This window comes from Haliotis asinina, chromosome 1 (genome assembly GCF_037392515.1).
Source record: "Haliotis asinina isolate JCU_RB_2024 chromosome 1, JCU_Hal_asi_v2, whole genome shotgun sequence".
In the NCBI taxonomy this organism is placed as follows: domain Eukaryota; kingdom Metazoa; phylum Mollusca; class Gastropoda; order Lepetellida; family Haliotidae; genus Haliotis; species Haliotis asinina.
In genome coordinates, this window is record NC_090280.1 from 101301989 (window position 1) to 101322980 (window position 20992).

A 20992-nucleotide genomic window follows, 5' to 3' on the forward strand; every position below is an offset into this window, starting at 1 on the left:
ACTTTGACTGTAAATGAGTAGCTCGGTTTGGTTCTGTTTGTCGACTGTTCTGTTTCCTTGTCACTTGCCTCGTAGTTGATCTCGTTTATTATGAATGTTTACGTGTATAACATGTATGCTATAATTATCCCTGATTAGGTTGTTACTGTCACAGTATTTACTGACATTACTTGTCAACTGTGCGAGACCTGCTCAATGGATTCGCTGACATATCAACTATTACCACTTATAGCACTCTATGATATGTAAAGATTATTACACGAGCAACTGTGTCGCACGACTCATACGAAAAGAGAGCAAAATTGTGTATTACATGACCGTAAAAGTGGCATGACACACCTACTCCTGTAGTATCCATTTATCCGTTTACATTTATGCAGTGCACTAAGACGCTGTAAGCAAGTGTGACGGCTGTGTTAACTGACGTCGCATTCAATCGTTTAATTACGTTATTAACGACAGAAAACAATGCAGAAATACAAGAAACAATGGATGCTAGGCAAAAGTGATATTTAACCATATCATATTTCACCATATGGATAATAAAAGCATTTATTACTCGCCCGTGCAAGACGCGACAGTGTAATTTCTTACGTCAATACTACACTAGTGTTATAGAGGTAGGCATGAGACATCAACCACAAAGATATAAGCCTCGATTATAAAAATACGAATCCCAGTCGACATTGTGTCGGGCAATGTGAAAGAAACTATAACTAAGCTGAATAACTGATCCGAAATAAGAGTCGATCTTATGTCATGCTGTCTCTTTTCAGGATGTCTTTGAAGCAAGAAACTGATGAAGCAGGCTACACCTTGCCGCTGCATGATGTGGATGGCTTCCTCTGTCATACAGTCATATCGCCTGACATCATCAAAGGTCTTAGACAATTTCCGTTCCGGGATGATGACATTATGGTGTGTTCATATCCCAAGTCAGGTGAGTGAGTACATACGGTCATTGTATTCTTAGTGTCATTATGTTGGAAGACATCTGGGATGTGTTGAAACACAAGAATGGTGCTCACAAACCAGGATTATTGATAACTGCACGCCAGTTTGCTTGATGAGTCTGCATCTACAACAAAAGAACGATTCAACTGACTTTCAAGCAGAAACTAATCTGTTTTAAGACTGAAGACAATTCAAAGTTGATCGTGATTGAATGAGATAACCGCCGTATTGACCAGGGTTGCAATTATTTCCATTTTATCTTGATGTGAGGGAAACTTAATTTCTTGACTAGTTCGATGTAACCCAGCTATTCAATGTTGGTGCCATCAAATACAAGAATTACAATGTTCCATGAACGATCATGATTTTATTGAAAGGTTGCGTCGATGCAACCATGCGTAGGCAATTCAGGCGCTTCAACACAATCCGTGCCCTGTTCTTTGTCATGAACAAATCTTTTTTCCTGTCCTGTTAATGTTCACACAATCTTTTAAATATGCACAACACCTACTTCATGGACCTATGATTCTGCGAATTAAGAAAACAGAGCATATTTTCTGAATGATTTATTTTCATTTTCTCATTTGCTGTGTAGCTTGATTTTTGTGCTGGAGATATTCAGTGCACATGAAATGTTACACCCCACAGTGTGGAAATATCGTTTTGGATGATGACCTGCTTACTCTAGCCTTTCCATGTGAAGTGAATATTCAGTACTATAATTGTCATGACACGTCATGAATTGTCAGTAGCTACAAAGTGGCAAGTTATTTTTTGGAGAACTGCAGGCAGGTCGTCAGACAGGTTGGGCACAATCCTTCCTCCATTCAAAACTCTTGGACAATCTCAGGACTACCAGTGATGTGAAAGATAAGAGATGACAGAATAGTGCTCAGACTTCTGGAACTCAAGCACATCGTTAAGGCAGCAGAGCCATATCCTGCAGGACGGCCAGGGATCGGGTGAAAGCAGCAGGATATAGGACTAGAAGACTCAAACGTAGTGAAATGTCTCCAGTGCACGACTTTAAGGATGACAATCCCAGGCCTCTAGAGAAAAATGCTGCGATCCATTTCTGCAAGACAATGCTGTTGAGACTATACCATGGTTAGCCATGAGTCCAGATCGCAATCCCATTGAGCATCTGCGGGGCATATTAGGATATCGTTTCCGACAGAGAGACCCGTCTAGCAATGAGCTGACTCCATCAGAGTTCCTCAGAATCATCCAGATTGAGCCAGCGAATGAGGAGACGTCTTGAAATAGGTTGTTTGTCTACAGTGAGGTTACACAAGATACTGAAGGAAATGCTTGTCACTCACTCGCTTGTTCACTCACGAACAAGAAGAGCCACGCCGGAGGGTTAAACATCCACGCAATGCAAAGGACTTAAGCTTAGTCATTTGTGAGTGAGATGAAATACTAGTATATCGTCACTTCAGCAATATTTCAGCCATATAGTCACAAGAATTACATACGCGATACCCATAAGATGGAACTACAGGAATCGAATGACTGTCAGGTATCTAGAGCATCACAGATTGTGTCTACAACTGGTATGTAAATGTAAAAAGTTACAAAATAATACCAGATTATAGGTCGCCAACATCTGGAAGTAAGGTAGATCCCTAAACTCTGGATCATGGCTACTACCAGTGCTTTTCTACATGTATGGACCCTATTCCGGTTGGATGTACACTATTTCGTCGATTGTAGAAAAATAAGACATGTGATTCGCTTAAAAAATTTAGTACGTTTGAATTCAACATAATGGGATTTAAGCACCCTTTCAATCATTAAGGATTCTTTAAGTTTAGTAAATGAAGTTGCTTTTTGTAATCATACGTCATGTGTAAGGCAATATTTACAGAAACCTCCTCCTCCCTTGTCCATAGTCATTGAATACAAATGGGTTGACAAAATGTCAAAACTATCACTCGGCTTGGTTTAAGGGGAGATAATCCTGTTTCAGGTTGTCACTGGACGTGGGAGATAGTCCGTATGCTACTGGAAGGAACGACTGACGTGGTCCTACAAGAAAAGGAAGATCTAATGATGGACTATCAGACACAAGAGTTCCTAGACAAATTCCCGTCGCCAAGAGTTCTAAACAACCACGTACTGCTGAGACATCTAAACCCAGAGCTCTTTGAGAAGAAGATCAAGATAGTCATGGCTGTCCGCAACCCTAAGGATGTTGCAGTATCGTTTTATCATCACCACAAACAGTTCGACGAATACGAGTACAAAGGGCAGTTTACAGACTACGTCCCAATGTACCTAGATGGAAAGGGTGAGTTTGTCTTCATTCAATGCATATGGATTTTGAAATAAGTGAAGGTTCTAGTCATGTCAGTAAGTTTACGAGTCTTTTCGCTGAATAGACAAGTATAGGCATAACTCAAGCACCTGTATAACTCTTTGTTTCAGTCGATTGCGGCAGTGTGTTCGACTATACACGGGACTGGGAGAGAGTGATTGACGAACACCCCGAACATCCAATACTTCTGCTGAGTTACGAGGACATGAAAGAAGTGAGTGTCCGGGTGTCGTTACAATAACAAAAAGGCTTGCTTCTATCTGTCTTTTTATATATTATATCTATATTTCTACAGATGTGTCAATATAAATATCTAAAAACGAAAAAGACTTTTCCACCTAACAAACGGAATAGGTGGAAATGGATTGTTTTCATACTTGGGGATCACTCGCCATATCTCTAATGGAGTCGCAATACAAAGTTATTTTGCGATACTTTTACTTCATGAACAATTATTACTAATTGCATGTCTTTGACTCGGAACAACTTCCCACATCACATTTGACCAATGAATAGCTTTTACCGCCAAGTAATTGATAACTATGTAACTGAAGAGATAGCCCGCGTAAAAGAGGTTACCAGTAGGTGGTGGTTGTTATAGTACTAATAAGACTTCTGGTAGTAACTGTCGTAGTTTTGTGTGTTATTTAACGACACACTTGGCAATATTTCAGCTCTATGGCAACAGTCTGTAAATAGTCGAGTGTGGACCAGACAATCCAGTGATCAACGTCATGAGCTTTGATTATTGTTTAACGCAACTGAGACAGGATGACGTGTCAGCCAACTCAACGAGCCAGGTCACCCGATCCTATATGTCGCCTCCTCCGATAAGGATGTGTTGCTGAAGACCGAACCTAGGCCAACCCCTACGGGCAATAGTATTCGAAGTGTTCCAAGTAGTTGTTGTTACTTTGATAGAAATTATCACAGTACTGGACACCTATATTAATAATTATTATGAAGTTTGAAAAAGGAAGAAGCTGTACAGTCGGCATATGTCTGAATCAGTTCAACATTCAATATTTTCTAACTCAGTGTCGGGTTATGAATGTCCTTTGACACGGTCTGCTCAAAATGCAGAGCAATCTACTGAAAAGTGTTATAACGTTGCTGGCACCGCAATAATAGGAAAATGAATTTTAAAAACTGAAAAACTCATTGATAATTGTTTAACTGATATACATCCCCACATTTACACATTTACTACCTGCCTTCTCTTTGAAGATCTAAATACTGTTTACGAAGTAAACATTTTGCATTTACATGAAACTCGCGAATTGTAATGAGATACATAACAAGGCCAACATAGCCAGGCACCAAAGTAACATTACCGGAACTGTGTTTGCATTGAATCCTCAAGTCCTTAATTCAAAATCCACATAACTTCCTGAAACAGTTATCTTTTACTGAATAGTACACCAGCAGCCAGACATTCAGAGCATATGATGGCACATGTTTAATTGGTTTCACCCATGACAGTACATCAATAATCGTTGTTGAGCAATTGTAACTGCTGAAGGTGTTTCATATAGCCACAGAACCTAATCTAACAAATAAAATATAATATATTTTCCAGTGCACATTTCTTCTATCCTAAACTTCAGAAGTAATTTAACATGAAATATTTATGACTCCCTCATTTATGATATTTACTAATGATCAAACCAGGCAAAAATCCAACTACGACCTACATCTGTAAAATCGTCTCTGAAGCGATCTAACTGAATTTTGAAGCGACATGAGAAAGTTGTTTAGCCGGTTGTTGTTTCACGGCGCACTCAACATTAGTGCAGCTATGTGGCGCCGGTCGGTTAATAATCGAGCCTGGACCAAACAATCTAATGATCAACAGCATGAGCATACGATGACATGTGTCAGCCAAGTCAGCGAACCTGACCACCCGATCCTGAGTCGCCTCTTACGACAATCATGGTTTCATGAAGGTCACTCCTAACCAGGATCTTCACGGGTCGAAATGGGAAGGGATCAGAAACATCTCCTTCATAACACCCAGTTGTGTCTACCTGCTAAAACGATGAGTCATCTGAAATATCGAGAAGAAATAATATCCACTTTGAACATCAGCTTGCGGCGTACGCGTTTTGCACGTGTTAAGAAACAAGTCTGCGTCTCATCTACTATGTTTGAATGAGTCAGCAGCACACTATGCACACATATACTGCCAATAGATCTGTTTTCATTAAGAAACGATGTAAATGGTATTGCTTTGAAGTATAGTCATGTTGCTTGCATGGTTGGACATACTGCACAGATGTTTAGAAATGGAGAGATTATATCGATGTATGACTGATGTGATTAGTTAGCAAAATATCGATAATAGATACCATGTCCTACTGTCCAGGGAGACAATCACTCATTCGTTCCTATGTCTTGTCATAGAATCTCTTTCGTGAGGTGAAGAAGATAGGGAACTTTCTTGGGAAGTCCTTTGAAGACGATTTCTATCAGAAGATAGCTGACAAGTGCACGTTTTCTAAGATGAGGAACAGGAAGGGTGCCATCTATAAAGAATTTAAGGAGAACGTATTCTACAGAAAGGGTATGTTTCTTGCCACGAAAGGTCACTGGCGATGGCGAGAATTCTGTCTCAGGGATACTGTGTCTTACATGCTAGGCCATTACAATGTTTATAACGTTCAGCTCCAGAGCAGTTGGTTAAAGTTTGTTCGAAACCTAGATTTGCTGCACACATGCTATTTTTGTTCCTTCAAGACCATAACCGTGCTCATTGGAAGGGTTAGCCACGCTGTTTACGTGGCCTTTCTTCCCAGATGAAGACATCATTGCGTTTTCTGAAGGTGTTCAAATGCACACCGTTCAATCACTTTTACATATAGTCCCTAGTATGGTGATCTACCTTCAGTTGTAGGAGATCTATAGCCCATGTTATATATCGTATTATCTGCTTTAATTACTAGAATGTTTTACTTTTCCATGTTAGTTTTATACCCATATCTGTGATACCCTAGTATTTTTACTATCCATCGTGACAGGTTTCATTCTTCAACGCGTTTTCATTTTTCTCATATAAATTGTTTTCGTCACGGCATGGCTGAAATATTGCCGATGTGACTTTAAATGTTTACTCACTCACTCACTCACTTTTACATATGCTTCCTTCGTTCGTTGTAGGCGAGGTTGGTGATTGGAAGAACTGGTTCACAGTTGCCCAAAGTGAACTGTGTGATCGTGTATGTGAAGAGAAAATGGCAGGCTCCAAAATACGATTCCGTTATACTTTGGACGAAAAATAGAGAAACAAACAAGAACGATACTGGGTCGTGAATTTAGTAACTTGCATCCCAGTGCCTGTATTAATCACGAAATAAAGAGCTTTGCACACTGTGCTAAACCGCATCCCAAGCATAGTTGTTGTGGAGAGCTCCTGATGAACTTATATGTAGTGCACACTATTAACTACATCGTATTCACCCTTATTCTTAGTTGTAGTTCACGAAAATTATATTTCTTTAGATAGGTTAAAGTGTCCTTTAACAAGCCTGTTTGGAACATAATGAATATAACTATTTGGTAACATGATAGTTACCCCTATTTCATCACACATGAGGGAGGAGATTGTACACACACATGCCTGTTGTCATCATTCCTCCGCGTATATGTACGAAAGTATTGACCACTGACCCTGCATTGTAGCTGTTGTAAACTACCGATAAATCGATGCTCTATCATACATGTTGAAAACTGCTAATATATTGATACTATACTCTGCCAAAATAGAAACGTATAATGAAAATTGCAGTGTAATGTAGCAATGAATTAAAAGGTGATTCATTTTAAAAAAGAGTTTGCTCTGTGGTATTTTTATGGTGTTTATGTCTTGAAACATCACCATCCGTAAAATACCCGTGTTTAACAGCATGAAATGAGTGTCACAGAATAGTGTTACAGAATAGTGTCACAGAACACACAATTCATATGCAATGCACGTGAAAGTTGGGGATCAGATGTCGATTATTTCGAATATTTTTGACGAACGCAGAATGCCACGTCCCAGCGAAGACAACCGTGATATCGTCGTTGGTCTCTTTGAAACTGGCTTGTCTCAAAGTGCAGTTGCCCGATGTTCACCAAAGCACTATTTGGCAATTGGGAACCGGTGACATGTGTCAGCAAGTCAGCAAGTCTGACCACCCGATCCCGTTAGTCGCTTCTTCCGACAAGCATATAGTCGCCTTTTCATGTCAAGCACGGGTTGCTCAAGGCCTATTCTAACCCGGGACCTTCACGGGTCACAGTATATTTAAAGTAACAACCGCTGTATACATTTATTCAGGTGAATAATCAATGTATCTGTAGAAAAGTAATTCCATCGATGTCAAACTCAAGTCTGGAGAACAGAAATCATGTTATTGAAGCAAATATTGCTTCATCGGTGCATAATGTTAATATAAATGACAAAGCCCTCTTGGCGTCGATGAGAAATGATTAGATATCATGAGCATGTCCTTATGACTCTATCAAATAATAGCATTGTCGGGTGCTCGCGAAAAGAAGAGCAAAAATCACAAAAAATACACACATAAAACGACTGTTAATACATATGTGATATAATTACATACTCTACAAGAACAACAGCATATAAGAAGAGGATGTTAGTAGAACATGCTCATTTCGTCATTTTGTTAGGTAGACAGAAAAGGGATAATATGACTGTGTATTACGCCCTGGTTGCACGTCATCATTTACTCCACACGATCTTCTATAACTCTAGATTGAATAGCAACGTACTATCGTGAATATTATTGTCGTGTGGTTCATAGCTATAGGTAAAAGGTGATGACAGGTGTTGAAACATCAAGAAGCCACATTACGACGGACACCCTCCGTCACCAGGATGTCCCTCCACTGTGAATGATGGGCGCGCAATCATCACCTACAAAAACATGATTCATATGTGCAAAATGGAAACAGCTAACGAACTATACAAACCAAATATGAACCAATTGTAAAACAGTTATAGTACTATACAAACGTATGGGATCACACGTCATAAACGTACATACCAAGTATCAGGAAAAATGTTATCGACATTCTAAAAAATGTATGCAAGAGCGTGAAATACGTTACGATTACCAATGGTCTGCACGGTAGACACTGGTGATTTGTGTTGCCCTTTTGCATGCCACCAGTCCGCATTCCCACCTGAACTTCCTCGAAATGCGCTCAACCTAACGTGGAAATGTCATCCTGAGGCCACATTGCAGATCCAGCGGTCTTCTGACATGACAGACCGCTGTGTGGGTAAAGATGGAAAGAGCGAACCCTGATCCATAATAATGTACAATGATTGCGCCTGTGTCAATGCACAGTCATATTGGAATAATATACTGAAATCCGTTGTTGTCCCGCATACAGAGAGTTATTATTATAACTCCAGCAAACTCCAGCAAACACGACACACACAGAGATGGTCATGAGGTCACTTCAAAGCTCTGGAACTTTATGGGTCATACAGTACGATTGATTCCATTTGAGACCGATGAATTGCTCACTAACACAAGAATCTAACAACAATCAAACAGACAAATGCACTCACTACAACGACATGTCCGAGCACGTCTTGCCACGGCATTGTGAAGGACGCCCCAACAACGCAGAATGATGCTGCAGAGTACACTGGGTGCTAACACACCTAACTAAAACACTCCTAAACCCACTGAATAACATGACAAAATCCAAAAGTACAATTATATAATCCATAAGCACATTTACACTTACATCACGTGGAAAAGATTCCAGTGAGTAGGAGAAAGTGAAATTATAATACAACCACTCCAAGCGTCTCGTAATCATGGTCTCGTCATAACGACAGACTAAACTTACCATGGTCGGACTAGTCAGTCATAGTCAACAGTTTCTTATGTGCCAGAAACGGAAAACAATTATGTTGTTTATGCACGTAAATGTTTAAGTTGTTGAAGCGTTACCATGAATGGTTAGTCATCAAGATCTTCCATTCCTCTGTTCTGGCTGAGTTTATTCGGAATCTGAGACACTGGGATAAAATACCAGGGGTGTGAAGATAAACGTGGTTCACCATATGATACGTATCTTGATACAGCGGTCATGATACGACACGTATCGCAATACGGCTTTTTCGATATATGGTGCATAAGCAGCCATTACATCGATGGTAAGTTGTGTGATGTTGAAGCCATAGTTCACTGAAAACCTGTAAAACAACTAATCAACTTCATTTCTGTTATAAGCGGGGATTAATAGAGAAAGGACAAATACCTACCAATCAAGTACCCATCACTCACTCTCAACAAGTCAAGTTTACTGTTTTGTGGAACAAGTACATGAGACAGCTGTGTTAAGACTCAAAGTAGTATTCGAGTGTAAGACGTGTGTCAGAGGATCTCCAATTTTTCCCCACAAAAAAAGGCTACAAAACTGTTCAGTCTATATAAAGTGTCTCAAAAGCAATGGGGATAGGTGTGGACCAATTCCGAGCCAGAATTGGACATTTTGCACCGGTTCTTATCCATATCCTGGTGAAACTTAGTCGGCGGAAACGAGAGGCAAGACTACCGAGACGATTAGTAATGGCGGGTGTAGCTACCCGATTCACTGTTTAGAACTTGATTTTGATGTTGCTTCTTCGCGTGGGACCCTGGTCCCGGCCCGCGTATGAGAGGGTCTGATGCCGAGGATACGAGGCCGTTTACACGTGGTAGTGCTAAAGGAACTGGACGCCAACTCTGTCTGACTAGCAGTTCTCCGGCTGAAAGTGAAGGCCATGAAATCGAATCAGTGTTAGCGGCCATTGCGACGTTGTCTACCAAGTTCGACGGTATAGTGAAGGTAAACAACGATGTGAAGTGTCAACTGGAAACCATCAACACATCTCTAATAGCGGTCAACTCACAACTTGAAGACCTGACTACTAAGTTTGAGGGTATAGAGCATGAAAATATCAAGTTGAAGGAATATGTGTTCAAGCTGGAGGATAAACTCGACTATCTCGAGAACCAGAGTCGACGGGATAATATCATATTCCATGGCGTCCCAAAGCCAGATGGATTTGAATCATGGCAGGATTGTGAAAAGGCAGTCAGAGAGGTGATCTCCGATAAACTTGAACTTGATGCTGGTAGCATAATTATAAATCGCGCCCATAGGATAATGAAAGGCCAAGCAATAATTGCTAAAATCCCGGATGACCACGACAGACGGAAAATATTCCAATCAGCAAAGAAGCTAAAATCTACATCAATATGGATATCTGAAGATTTTTCCCAGACTGTGAGGGAAAAACGGAAGCATTTGAAACCTGTGATGATGGATGCCAAGAAGGATGAACGACGAACATCAATGCGGTTCGATAAGTTATATATCGAGGATGAGGTGGACACCTGTGACATCGATAAGGGGTGTGTCGTTCAGCTGAATCGACATGGTACGAGACCACGACAATCACCTGCAAACGTGCAGACGTCGATCGATGATGAATCACGTGAAACAACCTAGGAGTTAGGCCTGGCTCGTGAGTCAGACGCACATAACGGTACATCCGTCTCAAGTGGAGAACGGGTTAACTGTATGTGTTGGAACATAAACGGGCTTAAAAATAAATTACATAACAGTGATTTTATCTCTTTTTGTTCCAAATATTATATCTTCGGTTTATTAGAAATTTGGAAAAGTGTTGATAAAGATAGTATCGAAGCTGCGTTCCCTTCGTTCACAGTGTTTGTGAATTATAGAGACTATAACCCAAGAGTAGCGGTTGCAGTATGTGTACATTCTTCAGTTATTAATGGTGTGAAAAAGGTTATTACCCATTTCAATGATATGATATTTCTTTAGTGTGACAGGAATGTATTCTCCTTTACTCACGATATTATCCTTGCATTTATTTATATACATCCAATAAACACATCAGTACAAACTGATAACAGACTTTATAAAGGTATTGAATACTTTGAAAGGTCGTTAATGTCTGTCGTGTATGATTTTCCCGGATATGAAATGATTGCATTTGGTGATTACAATGCAAGAACTGGTACTTTACTTGATTATGTGATTGATGATGATAATAGACACATACCATGTCTGGAGGATATGGACTACGTATCAGACGCCTTTAATATACCACGTAGGTCTAGAGACGAGGTGTATAATCAGTTCGGAAAGGAGCTAACCGAATTATGTGCTACATTTAATATTCATATGTTAAATGGCCGATATCAGGGTGATTATAATGACGCTTACACGTGCTTCCGAGGCGAGGGGGCGAGTTTAGTCGACTATTGCTTATGTTCCAGTAGTATATTCTTGCATGATATTGACTTTTGTGTTGAAACACGAGGTGACTCTGACCATTTTCTGATTGTAATGACTATGTCAAAGAATGCGAATGTTTATATAGAACCAAATCGGGAAGAAACGGTTAATACATCAACTTTACCCAGATTCACATGGAATAATAATACGGGTGCTTCTCTTGTTACTAACTTGTCAAATCTTCTTGAAAATTTTACATCAGCGGATTGTGAGGCCTGTTTTTTTAATGATATTGATGTGGCTGTTGACACACTTGTGAACATTATTCAAGAATCTGCTCGACTTTGTGGTCTTCAGAAGCACTTATCTACTCGACATCGTCAAAGATTTGAAAATAACATCAAATGGTATGACGATGCGTGTACTGCGTTAAAACAGAAAAAGTTCAAGACGTTGGATATTTTCAGAAGAACGGGGGATAAAGAAGCTCTTAAAGAATACCAACACGTTAGAAATGAATACCGACGTGTGTGCAGAAACAAGAAAAGTGTATATGAAGATGACTGTGTAAATGATCTCGTGGCCACCAGTAATAACGGTAAATTATTTTGGAGAAAGCTCAAATCATTAACTCAGACAAAGGAGAAGACAAATAGAGATAATATCCCCCCGGAGGAGTTGACTGAGTACTTTAAACGAGTTCTTAATCTGACGGATATTCAAGTGGACCCTGATAATATGGAGTCTGCAACTGTATATGAATGCAACCACACTGAGGAGAACTGTACCTTCTGTCAAGATGTAACCTTAAATAGCATTTTGAACTCAGATATATCAGAGAGTGAAGTATATAGTGCCATAAACAGGCTAAAATGCGGGACTGCACCTGGACAAGATGGTCTACCGCCGGAAATAATTATGAAATGTTGTAGTACTTTAGTTCCATATTTGACAGTATTATTTAATTGTATCATGAGTGTTTCCTTCTACGTGGGCCAAAAGTATTATTATACCTTTACATAAGAAGGGAAGTGTGAAAGATGTTAATAATTATAGAGGTATATCCTTGATAGACACGCTAGGAAAATGTTTAACTGCGGTTATGAATGACATATTAGCTCAGTTTGCCGATTTGTATGAGAAGATCCCAGAAGCACAAGCTGGATATAGACGCGGATACTCTACTGTAGATAATATTTTTACTCTACAATGTTTGGTTCAAAAATATCTGGGCATGAGATTTTATTGCATTTTTGTAGATTTCAAGAAGGCTTTTGACTCTATTAACAGGAAACTTCTTTGGTACTCCATAATGAAGAATGGTGTTCATGGTCGTATACTTGTTTTGTTAAAGAACATGTATTCTAAAATTCAGTGTGCCGTTAAACTCTCTAACACTACAGTGTTGGAGTTCTTTGATTCATTAAGTAGTGTTCGTCAAGGGTGTATTATTAGCCCAATGTTATTTTCCATGTTTATGTTAGAACTTCAGAATATGATAGAATCGTCTACTCTATAAGGGGTATATCGGTTGGCCAAGAGTTTATGGAAATATTATTAATACTATATGCGGATGATTTGTGTTTGGTTGATGACAGTGTCATTGGACTGCAGCGGAAAATAGATATTCTTGATAGTTTTTGCAATAAGTGGGGTTCTAAAGTTAATTGAGATAAAACGGAAGGCATGGTTTTCAGAAATGGTGGTATATTAAGGCATTATGAAAAATGGTTCTTTAGTGGCTCTCAGATAAAGGTTACTACGTATTATAATTATTTGGGCATTTTGTTTTCAAATAGATTGTCTTGGTCAAAGTGTGTAGACACGTTAGCTGTCAAAGGCAACAAGGCGCTGTTTTTCATCAAAAAGTTACTTTTTATGCTCCCGGGATTGCCAGCTAATATTGCATTTAAACTATTCGACATTAAAATTAAGCCTGTGTTGCTATATGGTGCTGAAGTCTGGGGATTTCAGAGATATCCAGTGTTAGAATCATTACATTCTAATTTCTGTAAGTTTGTGCTGGGCGTTAGTAAATATAATTCTAGTAATGCTGTTTTGGCAGAGTGTGGGAGACATCGAATGTATATAAATTATCATGTTAAATGTGTTAAGTATTGGTGCAAACTTTTAAGGATGGATGATAGGAAATATCCCAGGCAGTGATATCGTTTAATGAAACAACTCGATGAATCTGGCAGGACAACATGGACGAGTGGTCTAAGGCAGCTACTTTCCAGCTTTGGATTTGGTGATGTGTGGTGGTTTCAGGATATTGGCGATATGGATAGGTTTTTAATGCTGTTTAAGCAACGCATATGTGAGTGTAATGTGCAAGTAATGTTTGATAACATAAGTACATCTGATAGGTTAAAACATTATCTCCAGTTAAAATCATGTTTTGATACAGAATATTATGTCATGAATATTAGAAACTGGGAGTTGAGGAGATACTTTTGTTTGCTTCGATTAGAAGAGTTGCCTATTCAAACAACCATTGGACGAAGGCATGGTATTGATAAACGATTGTGTTTCTGTAAGTATTGTAATGATAAGATAGTTGAAGATGTTATGCACTTCTTATTTGTGTGCCCAATGTATAATTTGGTAAGGGCTAGATATATACCATCTCTATTTTCCGATAACCCCACTGCTTACTCATATCACAATGTTAATGTTCACAGATGTACATGGGCCGATGGCCTAAAAACGAATAAAAACGGTTTGTGTTCTATAAACTTTTAGGGTGTTCCGATCCTTTTGTCTTTAGTATATGTGAAAAAAGGAATCGATGTGACATCACATGAATCGTGCATTCCTATAACAAATCATGTACTGTGTAATTTCCAAGCTGGAGAATAAATAGTACCTGGTTTATAAAGTTTGTCTGTTGTGTAATGCAACATTCCAGCTTATTGGCGGTAGTCTGTAAATAATCGAGCCTAGATCACATAATCCAGTGATCAACATCATGAGTATCGATCTACACTATTGGGTGAGTTTGTGTTTAATTTTAAAATGCTATTAGCAATATTCCAGCTACACGGCTGCAGTGAGTAAATAACCCAGTCTGGACCAGGCTATCGTGGGTTGCTGAAGACAAATCGTACCCTTGATCTTTACGGGGACAAAGAAGCATGCGATGTACGTATATAACGTACTCGAGTATCATATCCAGCAATCAATAAATTCTAACATGTGACAAGAGTATTTGTTAAAGAGATTTCACGAACCCTCGTTTCACTCAAAGAATAAGAAAAGAATTTCTGGTCAGTACAAACCCTCTTATCTGTGACGGTGTTAGCATAAAAGTATGGACGTACGCATGCCTTTCCTCAATCCCGGTCGCGACGATCTTCTGAAAGTACCACAGTGTGAATGATTATAGGACGCTTTGTCCCGATGTGGATCAGGTACCTGTGCCAGACATATTCGGTGCCTTGACGTAATTTCCGTGAACTTGCATGTTATTTCAGTGCTGCATAAATATTTTTCAAGAGGTGATTTACGGTGGATCTTTGTAAAATTTGACTGGCAAACTAGAAATCATCTCTCCTCTGCATACATAATTTCAGTTCAATTTTACGACCACTATTTAACTAATGACATCACATTTATCAACCTACATATGGTTCCACAATACACAATCCCATAGGCCGGCATGCTAAAGGAGTTCACTGCACTGTACACGTTCATTAAATTGTCGCCATTCCATAAATAAGCGACGGAAAATTATACAGAAATTATGTGATTGTAGGCAAGATGATTTCCCACATATGTGCAAAATTTGACTTCAGTTTTACAAAAATAAACTTCATGAAAATTATTCATGCTACACTAAATTAACATGTAAGTCAATGGACATTTGGTCAAGTGTCCGAATGTAACTGTGTACCACATGTAGTGACGAGTATTGTCAGTCCTGGGAGCAACTTTACTGTTACATGCAGTTTTAAATCTCAATTTGTGACAATCTAGTTCCTTTACTGTTCTTCATTGACAGGGTTATTTATAACTTAATTGTGTACATTATGAATTCATAACGATTTATGAATTCATAACGATGTGTCTGAAATATTGCCGGATATGCCAACTATAAATCTTGACTCAGCTCAGGGAGGATGTGAGTGATGCAACACTGTCCTACATTTACTAATGCTAAAGTGTATACATTAAAAATTGCTTTCTAGTGAGATATAGTTTTCATAACTGATAGCAATGTCAAGTAACAATGTAACCACATGTTGATAAAATGGTAAACAATCTCAGAACAGAAATTTGTTTTGAGGATTTGAATTTTGTATATTTTCTCAAACACACTTCATACACTTTAAACATATCCACTCATTCTAAAGCTATAAGACAATAGAGTCTTTGTCTATAAAGCAATCTTCTCCCTGTGCCTACTGACTTTCAAGCACTGAACTTACCATCACACAATGCCTAAGATGATTCTATAGAATGAATCTGTGAAATGTATTACTGTAGAACACATTCATTGGCACTATTACTAAACAAAACTTAATACAATGTATTAAAATGTTTAAGTTTCAACAAGTTTCATCAGCACATTTGTTCCACAGCAGGATTAAAACACTACGAACAATACCAATTGTGGCTACAGAACATGGCAGACCTTGCATCATGGTACAACGTAGTCCTGTGTATCATTCCAAGTGGCTTCATGTCTGACCCAAGGCTGGGAGAGTTTACAAACACACAGACTGAGACTGCTATGAAGCATCACTGACAAACTTGGATGTACAATGTCTGTGATCATTGTTTTCACATTTTGAATGTTTCATCACTTTTCCAGAAACTCATATGTCTTGTCATACACACACAGATTCTCTTGATATGTGAGCTTGTAAAAACTGCCTCATTCAGTACACGAGTTCACATAGGGTTGATTGCTTGTCCCATCTTGCTGCTACTGGTCACAACTTCCCTCCATCATCCTTGCTGTTTGACTCCATGTTTGAGATCGACTGCTTCAGAAGAAACATACATTTTTTTTTAATCTTTAATCCCTACTCAGCAACATATGTCGTATTTGGGATTTCACTTTCTTAGTAAAGTACAAATTCTAGAACCTTTTGGGTTGAGTTCCATCCAGGATTCGAACCCGCATCCTCAGAGTCAGGCACCTTATCGAAAGCACACAAAGTCAGCCGCCTAGCCCGCTCAGCCACTGCGACTTCCACAAAAATGAAAGCCGGACAACTGGTAGTTTAGACTGTGTACTTTGTGTACCCCTCTGATAGGTGTAAATTGGCAATATCCAAGTTTATATATCAACAGTGTACATACAGAATTTCCAGGCTGTTTGAGGCTTTTCTGCGCAAAATTAAGGCAAATAAGACACAAAGTAAACCTAATGAAAATAATAACAAACACAACTTCTGCGCACTGTTATACATGTAGTCTGCTTGCCTGGAAATTGTCCCATGAATTTGCAAACAACAAGCACTTTTAGCACAACTGCAAATGCAATATGTACACCTGATGAATCAAGACTTGAGGAAAACTAGTGAATGCTAAAAGATTTCAGAGTGAGTGAGTGAGTTTGGTTCAACATCACTTTTCAGTAATATACCAGCAGCATGACAGCAGGAAGGGCTCCAGAAATGGGCTTCACGCTGTGTCTGGAATCAAACCCGGGTCTCCGGAGTGACGAGTGATCACTTTAACCACCAGACCTCCCTACCATCCCGGGCTACGGGTTTCATATATGAGCTGGTGACAGTATAATGTACAAAAGTTCTGTTGTCTCCTAATTGAATCAATTCATACTGAAAACATTCCAAAACCTCAAATCTAGAAAAGATGCATCCATGGTAAACAGCAATAAATGCAAACAAACTTACCTGTGGGATTTCATCTGTTGAACGAAGACGTGCATTTTCCGCCTTCAAGATCTCTGTCGTCTTGTCAAACAATTCATCTGGGTGGACACCCTTCTGCTGCAGGTCGAAGTATTTCTCCACAAATCTACCGTAGAAAGATCAATTATTAGATATGGCATGGTTACCATGGATGTATAGCAAATAGGCAAGACACACATGTAATTGATTTTACAAGTGTCAGGGCATGACACACATCTGCTGCTGATTTCTAATCACTAAAATGGAAAAAACTACTGTCATGGTACCTCGAGTGCTGTTTTACAGAACATTTGATAAAAAAACAACTCTAAGTCATAAGAATGGTCTTTGAAATCTAGTGTTTTGTTGCATTGACAACATTCCACATATTTCATGAAAAACAAACCTCACAATAATTACCCTCTGATCACTGGAACTTCCAAACTAAAATAATCCTGAAAGTGTATTTCAAGGCCTGCACAGACTTACCTCTGACATGTTGTCTTCACAGACTCATTGCTCATGTCCACGACATCAGTGTTACCGAAAGTATTGTAGTACTTTCTGAAAGAATAAACACCATTATTGCCCATACCTGTCATGATATCAAATAATAAATTAATTCAAACATTATGAAAAAAAATCAGGGACAAGACACCTTATTACAACTCAACCCCTGGAATTGTTCTTCTGTCATTCCAATTACAACCTCAATGTCTGGTGACATTTCCTCAAAAGTTCTTATAAAATAGTAGAATTTCACAAGCAAGAAACTGTGAAACACATTTTTGACAATGTGATTAACCTGGATTCGAAGAGAACATTTAGGGGTAAAATAATTTTCAAGAATATATTTCTGTTGGTTTGAAATAAAATTGTGAATTATGTCTTTGTATAAATGTTGAATTGAAGAGGCAAACCGACACAACAGTATCCGTGGTGATTATTATAGTAAATGTAAAACACACAACACTCAGAATATGTGATTTCACTCTCAGTGAGTAAGTTTGATTCTGACTCAGGTTTTAGCATGTTCAGGGTAAAGTTACATGAATGTACCAGTTGGGCTGTCAACTACTTCAAACAGTACTCCAAGAGGTGCATGACAGCAACACCTAACGCACTTGCACATGTTAAGTGGGGATCTGACATAATCAAAGATTGGACGCAGTGACTGTATGACCACACAATCGATCATGTTTTCACATAATCAACCACAAACAGTTCTGGAATATGTTTGCATGAACAATATTTTCTACAATGTTGGTTTTGTCTGTAACATTTCATAAACACTACTAACTCTTTCCACATCATGAATGAATTTGACACCAAGAAGGCTAATCCTTGATATCTCTACGCTCCAATAAATCTCCACTATACCCTGGACGCATCTCCGACTCGGTTCAATGAATTTATTACCTCCCTTGACTGACTTCTTATCCAATTATGCATCTACATTTGAAAGTTCAGCGTACCAATCACAACTCACTTTCGTTTTTTATATTATCTTACCCATTAAACTTGGCAACACCAATGATGCAGGGGTATTCTGAAAGAGACAGAAAGAGTACTTGCTTATCTTTAAAAAGTTTTGGACCTGTCAGTTTGTCGGTATGATGTCCCCAAAATCTGATTTAAACTTAGAACAAACCTTGCACAGTTGCAACTGCTATCTTTGTTGACACTGTCATCTCAGTTGCAACAGTGGCTTAGCTGATTGGCTACTGTGAAAATGCAGAGTCAGCAATGGAAGTTAACAAAATCATAGTGGAGATTTATCGGAACATATACAGAGATATCAAGGATGAGGAAAGTTATGTTCCTAACATACTGGTCATGTTGTAAAGATGTGAAATTTGCAAATGCATTGTGTGCAACTAATTACTAATCCTGAACACACACCATGGACGAGTCATACTAGAACAGAGGTTTGAGGAAGATATGACAAGTTACCCGTGTGGGAAGTCACTTACATCTCAAATTTGAATTTGAGAAGTATACATAAATCACTACTACATCCAAGGAACATGTTACTGGAACATGTTTTTTAACATTCTGACCAGACCATCTGGGTGTCTTGCCATAAACTTAACCAACCATCTTGGGTGTTCGGACAGGGCATATTTCATACATTGCTACATCCCAAATCAGCCATATGCATTCAATGGTGGTGAAGGCATGGCAGAGGAGTACATACATCAGGCAAGACATTACACTTGACCTTTCTACATTCTGAGCAATATTATGCAGCATTTTTACACTTACACTCGGACAAAGTCCTCTGGATACAGAATAGGCCTGACCTTCTGATCTGGAATCTCTCTCTCATACATTGGTTCCCTCTGAGGGGGGAAAGCTTCATACACTGACTTCCATATCGGGCAGTCAACCTGACTCAGAGCTCCAGACTTCAACAACCCTTGAAGCCTACAACATATAAGTTTTTGTTTGATTGTTTGTGTGTCTGCTATGATTGCACAATACCATTGGAAAGTGGTCAAATGCGACATGTCCTGTTTGGGACTACACTGTGTAAATTCTAGAACTTTTATGGTTGAGTCAACCACTGCGACTGAGCAGGTTAAGCAGCTGACTTTGTGTGCCCATCCCAGATGGTACTCAACCAAAATGGTACTAAAACTTGTACTTTAAGAAAGTGTAATCCCAAATATAACACATATGACATGTCATGTTTGCTTGCTGTCAGCAAAATTCCAGCTAAACGATGGCAGTGTGCAATTGACTCTGGACCATACAATTCACTGATTAACAACATGAACATTGATCTGTACATTTGGGATATGATGACGCATCAACCATGTGCACCCGTATACCCCATAGCTACTTACCATCACCCTAGTTCAGCAAGCTAAACGTCGTGTTCCTGCCAAGGCATACACCGTGTATGCCTTGGCAGGAACACGACGTTTAGCTTGCTGAACTAACCATCACCCCAACGGACCCACCACCCAACCCCCACTGGGGTATCATTGGTATGTATTACGCATATGAAAAATCTTCACTGTATCCTTTAAAAAAATCTTATGCATGGATGAAGCCGCAGAATCTGTGACATTATACCACATATATCAGCATATTCCGCTATCAAGTATCATTAATGAATCATTTCTACACGTGTGGTTATGAATTATTGGCCATCCGAATCAGAGGTTTCCACACAAAACGATTCAACTGTCTTTAAACATACCTTGAATATATCGTTCCAAATCTTTCAATTCGACTCCCTGCCATGATGTAAATCAAACCTAGCACCAAGTGATTAGCACAGAGTTCACCTATGCCTTGACCACTAACCCTCTCCGTTCGTATGAGCATGCAATTTTGGAGTTATCTTCCCTTGACCTTTCTGTGACACTGGGTTATCTCAAAGACATATACTTTCCATCGAAGACAGAGTTGTTGTGGTTTCCTAAAGTGATCATAATAAAGATGCATTTTGCGAACATAAACCGAAAATAAGAAATCTCATTTGTGTAATCTATTTACCTCTTTACGCTAAGTGGAAACGCCGAGTGCGGTTTAAAATAGGTTATGGAATCATTTTTCGTTTTTGTATTTG

At 39.0% G+C, this 20992-nt stretch overlaps 2 protein-coding genes across 3 annotated transcripts; one reads left to right on the forward strand and one right to left on the reverse strand.

The window, feature by feature from the left end:
* The first annotated feature begins 777 nt into the window (after positions 1 to 777).
* On the forward strand, positions 778 to 6650 carry LOC137285174 (sulfotransferase 1B1-like). Its single transcript, XM_067817417.1, has 5 exons — positions 778 to 940; positions 2927 to 3247; positions 3385 to 3488; positions 5678 to 5837; positions 6431 to 6650. Exons 1-5 carry the CDS (start codon positions 778 to 780, stop codon positions 6550 to 6552), a joined length of 870 nt encoding a protein of 289 aa, XP_067673518.1. The 3' UTR covers positions 6553 to 6650.
* Positions 6651 to 15825: 9175 nt separating this feature from the next.
* LOC137285183 (small ribosomal subunit protein mS23-like) lies at positions 15826 to 20779 on the reverse strand. 2 transcript variants are annotated; one of them, XM_067817437.1, is made up of 5 exons: positions 20621 to 20779; positions 19678 to 19839; positions 17902 to 17976; positions 17416 to 17539; positions 15826 to 16536 (listed from the first exon to the last, which is right to left on the reverse strand). In XM_067817437.1, the coding sequence occupies exons 1-5, from the start codon at positions 20746 to 20748 to the stop codon at positions 16486 to 16488; spliced, it is 540 nt and encodes a 179-aa protein (XP_067673538.1). In that variant the 5' UTR covers positions 20749 to 20779; the 3' UTR covers positions 15826 to 16485. The 2 variants fall into 2 exon arrangements, with proteins under 2 accessions (XP_067673538.1, XP_067673529.1); XM_067817428.1 differs by having other exon boundaries at positions 15826 to 16539.
* Positions 20780 to 20992: the final 213 nt, after the last annotated feature.